The sequence below is a fragment of the Orcinus orca genome, chromosome 9 (assembly GCF_937001465.1).
Source record: "Orcinus orca chromosome 9, mOrcOrc1.1, whole genome shotgun sequence".
NCBI classification, from domain to species: domain Eukaryota; kingdom Metazoa; phylum Chordata; class Mammalia; order Artiodactyla; family Delphinidae; genus Orcinus; species Orcinus orca.
In genome coordinates this window covers 41,656,845-41,662,844 of record NC_064567.1, presented here as the reverse complement: position 1 = coordinate 41,662,844, position 6,000 = coordinate 41,656,845, and the positions used below count along the sequence as shown (strand labels likewise).

The 6,000-nt window shown below is 38.0% G+C and overlaps 1 protein-coding gene across 6 annotated transcripts in view; it reads right to left on the bottom strand.

Moving 5' to 3' along the window:
* Positions 1-3,343: 3,343 nt before the first annotated feature.
* The window catches only part of HERPUD2 (HERPUD family member 2), a 41,560-nt gene continuing 38,903 nt past the window's right edge, over positions 3,344-6,000 (bottom strand). For all 6 annotated transcript variants that reach the window (XM_049715223.1, XM_012533049.3, XM_012533051.3 and 3 more), the window contains 3 exons: positions 5,483-5,806; positions 4,659-4,776; positions 3,344-4,201 (listed from right to left, as the gene is read on the bottom strand). In XM_049715223.1, coding sequence (XP_049571180.1) covers positions 4,040-4,201; positions 4,659-4,776; positions 5,483-5,806 — 604 coding nt within the window. In that variant the 3' untranslated portion in view covers positions 3,344-4,039. The remainder of the gene's footprint in view (positions 4,202-4,658; positions 4,777-5,482; positions 5,807-6,000) is intronic.

Below are 6,000 nucleotides of genomic sequence, written 5' to 3'. Positions count from 1 at the left end.
GCGTGTGATGCCACATGGGGAGGTGAGTCACATTGGGGCTCCCAGGAAAGATTGGTAGTTGGGAATACCACATTCCAGAAACTGGTGGAGTTTTGCAGATGCATCAACACAATTCCAGATACAACAGGCCTTAAGGTCTGATTTACACCAGACTTATAGAAAGCTGACATACAAATCAGCACACCCAGTCTTTTCTCAGTGAAGTAAAAACTGCCATGGGGCTCCCAAAATAATGAGACTCCAAATATGGCCTCTTCTCCCTTAATTTGAAAAGCCAAATTTCAAGTGATGATGAGCCAGAGCCAGAGAAACTAGTTAGAATAATGATGGGTGGTAGCATCAAACTATAGTGAAAATATCTCCAATTCTTCAGCCCTCAGATCACTCTTTCCTTTTACCCAGCTAACAAAATCCAACCCTCTCACCCATACTGCTTGACTGTAGAAAGTCTAGTCTTTATTGTGATGTGTAAGAAATGGGAAAAGTCCTGGGAAGTATTTATATCCCATCCTGGTTGTTGCTAGTCACCATTTAGCCTAGAGACCAGTGTCTGGGCTTCTGTGCTGCTCTTTTGCCATCTGGAAACCATCTCCAAGCTACCACTGCCCTCTAGGAACCATCTGGCCCCAGAATGGACACAGCTCCTCCCTTAACATCTAAAACACAGCTGACACTGGGCTGTAGTTTCTGACAAAGACTTACTGAAAGTAAGACTAACATGAGGGAATTAACAATGTAGGGAAAATAATTAAAATTGAGTAACACATTCCACTATTCTTGGAACCTTTAGCCACAGCCCTTCAGAGGGGGAGTCTATGACCAGCATCGTTTTCCTTAGGCTCCAACCTACAATTAGGATGCAGAGACCTGCTCATTACCTTCAGATGGGTGTCTCCCACAATAATGCTCCCCTCTATGAATTCTGTGGCTCCAATTCTCCCCTGTCCAACTCCCAACAGAAGAAAAGAGACTGATCAATCTCATAATTATCTTTGGATTCTTACTCTACTCGCCTGCTCTATTTTAGCATGTGACCTATGGAACACTTCTTCCAGCTTTGACAGTTTATTTATTTAGTTCCCAGGTTAAAATCCAGACCCTCCCTCTGGATGCAATGATTGCATCAGCCCTGAAACAAGCCATCCCTAACTATGGACCCAAACAGTGTACAAATGTACAAATGTACCATAGCTCACCCTGTTGAACATCTGTCAGGCCTATTATAAACAATGCAGTGAAAATCTTAAAAGGTGGGCTTCCCTGGTGGTGCAGTGGTTAAGAATCTGCCTGCCAGTGCAGGGGACATGGGTTCGAGCCCTGGTTCGGGAAGATAACACAGAGCAACTAAGTCAGTGTACCACAACTACTGAGCCTGCGCTCTAAGGCCCGCGAGCCACAACTACTGAAACCTGCGCGCCTAGAACCCATGCTCCACAACAAAAGAAGCCACCGCAATGAGAAGCCTGCACACCGCAACGAAGAGCAGCCCCTGGTCGCCACAACTAGAGAAAGCCTGTGCGCGGCAACAAAGACCCAATACAGCCAAAAATAAATAAATAAAAATAAATTTATTTTAAAAAAAAGAAAATCTTAAAAGCTGAATCACACATGCATGATACCCTTCCAAACCTTTTCTGATTCAAAGGGTGTGTACATTTTCAATCCCTCATGCAGTACTGAACTAACTCCTGGGTACTCTTCTGGTATGGGGGACACACTAATGAGCATAAATTCACTCCCCAACCTTATAGCTCTCATGTTTTGTAGGACAAATAAGGAAATAAATGTAAACTACCAACGGTACTAAGTGCAAAGGCCATTAGCTGAGAGCTGATGATTAGTAAGTAGTAACAAGGCAAAGAAGGACGGGACTGTGTTCCAAACAAAAAGAACTGTCATTTTAAATGTCCTGGGGCTGGAAGAAGAGTGCCGGAATTGGAAAGCCAGCCTGGCTAGAACAGAGGTATTAAGGAAAAACACAGATTGAGAGGTTGCAAGGACTCAACCTTTCAGGATGTCGTAAAGCCATTTTTAGGAGTCTGATTTTATTCTACGACCAACAGGATAACACAGCAATTATGTGCACATTTTGAAAATCTGATACTTGCTGGAAAGGCTATGTAGTATTTTACATTCCTCTGTACCTTCACCAACACTGAGTATTATTATCTTAGCAATTTGTTAGTTTTAACTTGTCCACATTACATTTTTTTTCACGTTTATTGCCCATGTTCGTATCTGTTATGGACTTAATGCTTGTGTCCCCCCGAAATTCATATGTTGAAATCCTAACCCCCCAATTAGGAGGTGAAGCTTTGGGAGATAATTAGGGCATGAGGGCAGACCCTTCGTGAACAGAGCTGGAGCCCTTGTAAAAAGAGACAGCAGAGAGCTTGCTTCGACTCTCTGCCATGAAGGACACAATGAAGACAGCCATCTACAAGCCAGGAAGAAGGCCTTCACCAGATACTAAATCTGCCAGCACCTTGGTCTCGGATTTCTCAGCCTCCAGAACTGTGGAAAATAAATGCTTGTTGTTTAAGCCCCCAGCCTGCAGTAATTTAGCATAGCAGCCCAAGCTGACTAAGAGATTGCCCTTGCCCATTTCCTACTGGGATTTTGTCTTTTTTTTTAAGCTAAATTTAAGACTTGCTTATTACCTTTTTAATATTTTTTTCCTAACTGTTTGCCTTTTAATTATATGTCAAAACATTATATACATAAGCAACCTTTTCTTTTAGGGATTCTGCCATAAAGGTATTTTCTCCTCCCAATATTATATAAGTATTCATCTATATTTTTTATTAGTAATTTCATGGTTGAACTGCTTGTATTCAATCATGATGTTTTGACTGACATCTATAAACAGAAACCTAATTTTACTTTTCAAAGGGTTAACCAGTTACCCTTGAAATGTCACCTTTAACACTGGAAGTAAAAAACTTAGAGAATAATTCATGGAGTCTTCTTAATTTTATATTTTGTTCCATTATCTAATCATATATTACTGTACCAGTACCATATATTACTTTAAAATACATATCATGTGAGATAAAAGTTCTTCCATAATAAGCTCTCCTATCCTCATTTATTCAATTTTAAGCTACCCTATAAGAGACTTACTCCTTTCTTAAGAAATACTGAATTAACTTTCACAGGGATTTTTAAATAAACTAATAAGGTTTCAGACTACCTGAGAACTAGAAGATATCCATCTGGAATGGAAAGAGGTGAAAATGACCTTAAAGACTTTAGCAACCCAAAAAACTACTGAAATTTACATAGATTTTTGCATGTAATGGGTACATTATGGAAGAGTTTGAATAAATAGCCCATAAGACAGTTTACCATAATTGACCTTTTATTTTAAAAAATTACAGGGAGCAATTTCCAGAATCTTATTTTATAAAAGTACTGCCTATATCAAACATTTTATATCACTATTAATTCCATTGAAGAGCTGCCTTTTTTTTTTAAGGTACTAATTCCAATCGATGGGATATGCCCTTAAAATAGAAAGTTTCCATTTATTCAAATGTCAAAATTAAGATTATTGAGAAGTTTATTGCTTTATGGCTGGGCAAGATGCTACTAGCACATTTTAGGTAAATAATATTCTTTGTTAAAAACTATGAGGTCATTCTGTTTAAAACTTTCAGGATAATTCACAGAAAATAGATATATGTATTCAAATTATACATTGAAGGGCTGAGATATTAGCTAGACATTTATATGTGAAGCAGCTCTTTAAAGAAGACACACAAACAGGTCTGTCTTGGTATAATATACATAATTGAAATTAATAAAACCTGGAAGACCAATATTATGCTATGTTCTGTTAAGATCTTTAAAAAAAATCACACATTTAGTAGTCCATTTGTGCTTAAAATATTCATATGCATGAGAAGCTTAAAGAAAAAAAAACACCTCTATACATGATGATGAAAAGAAAGTAATAAATTTTTTTGAAATTGCACTGTTATTTAGAACACTTTCCTAAATTCAGACCCTCCTTTGCAACTGGCACAGTTTTTCAGGTCTAATTGGCAACCTGGGGAGGCCCCTCTGGTATTAGTGAAGTAAAGAAGGTGGTGATAAAAGACCAAGCTGATGCCATTAATCCAGGCCTTTGAATTGCACTGGCATCTTCACCTGCATCTTCTCCACTCTCATCTTCAAGCCCATCATCCATAAGACGCTCCTTTCAAACAAAAGAAGAAACATGTTCCTAAGTGATCTGAACAGCTACCATTAACTCAGGACAGAAAAGGAGAGAGTTAAATTCTTCCCAAAGGAGGAATATGAGCATATAATAAGGAAGTGGAACTTCATGGTCATTAGAAATCTTCATTAAATCCAAAATTGATAAATTCCTCGTTCAAGTTCAAAGGGATAACTGCCAGTTTAATACAATAAATTCTCACTGTGTGCATAATTTTCTTTTTAGACTATTTTTGGGAAGAATGATATTAGTTCTTTCCACTTAACTCTAATATATGACTGACAGTATTATAAGTTCTCCTAGATGAAACCACACATTTACATGTTAACTTTCCTTCAATACTATGGAATACCCCAAGAGTCTTTTATTATGTTGGTCTCATACAGTGCTGAAGAAACATCTATATTTAAAGTATATGAAAACCTCATTAGCATACCATTTCTTCAAGTTCTAGATTGTTTGCATTCTGCACATCATTGTTGACTTCGGCATTATTGTTGGGAGCCTGTTGCTGACCTCCTTCTTGCCTAAAAGGAAACCATCCAGCTTGGTGTCTGCTCAGTAAAATAAAGAGAAAAGAAAATAAGTCACAACTGTTTTTATTTGTAACACTATCAAACATTAGTGTCCTACAAGAGAAAAATGATTAGAACTATGATAAATGAAAAGACCAAATCTCCTACTTCAGGCCAAGAACTACCCCTCTCAAAGCAGTGACAGGAAAACAGGAATCAATTTAAGTCTAAAGTTTATCATGAGCTTAACTGACTCTATGCTAGATATTAAGACAAGTCAGGAGTCATAAAATCATTTTTTGATATTTTTCAAAATGAAATTCAACTAGATATTTGTTTGCCTCTTGGGAAAAAGGGGGGGCAAGGGACAGTTAGTCTGCTTATGAAAAAAAATCTGACCTATACGTATAGGACTTACTATTGATAACTATAATTAATTAAAAAGCATATCCTCTGCAAGACTGCATCATACACACCTCAAGTTTTAAATAACTGATAGAGCATGTCTAACTGAACTAACAATTTTTATAAAAGACAGTAAAGGAAAAAATCTGCTTCTAGACAATTCTGATAAATGTTCTTACGTTACATAACCTGCTTTGCTTCTGATGCCAGATATCTGAAGGCCAACATTCATATTCCTTGACTCAGCATTCACAACAGACTACCACATGCCAGATTCCGTGCTGAACAGTTTTAGAAAGTAATTAAAAGAAACCACACAAAGTGAATGAACATCACTCACAAATAAACCAGTAGCATGGCTCCCATTACCATGATAAACCGACTAAAAGAAGAATAGAAGTACACAATGCTAAGGAGAATTGCAGCTCGTGAGAACGTGTACATCCAGTCTAGCCAGTCTCGATTGAAGTCTTCTTCGTTTAGCACTGGACCTCCCTGTGCATTCATTTGAACATTCTCATTCATGGGTCGATTTTCTTGGGCCACTAGGTTTGGAGCTGGTGGGGGTTCTTCTCCGGGAACGTGTGCCAGATTTAGAGGCTGTGAAGCAGCAGGCTGGGCTGGGTTGGCATTTGATGTGGCCTGAGCTGAAACTGCAGCTTGACTGAAATATTCACCAAAATAAATATTAAAAAAAACCCAAACATTTATATACTATATTTTTCAAAACTTCCTGGGAAGTCATATGTATTTGTCATAAACCTAATATAGAATATCACAACTCCCGCACCTCATTTCCTAGGTAAGCATAACTCCCAGTGGAAAAGTGGAGCCAACATGGATGGCAGGAGTAGCTCA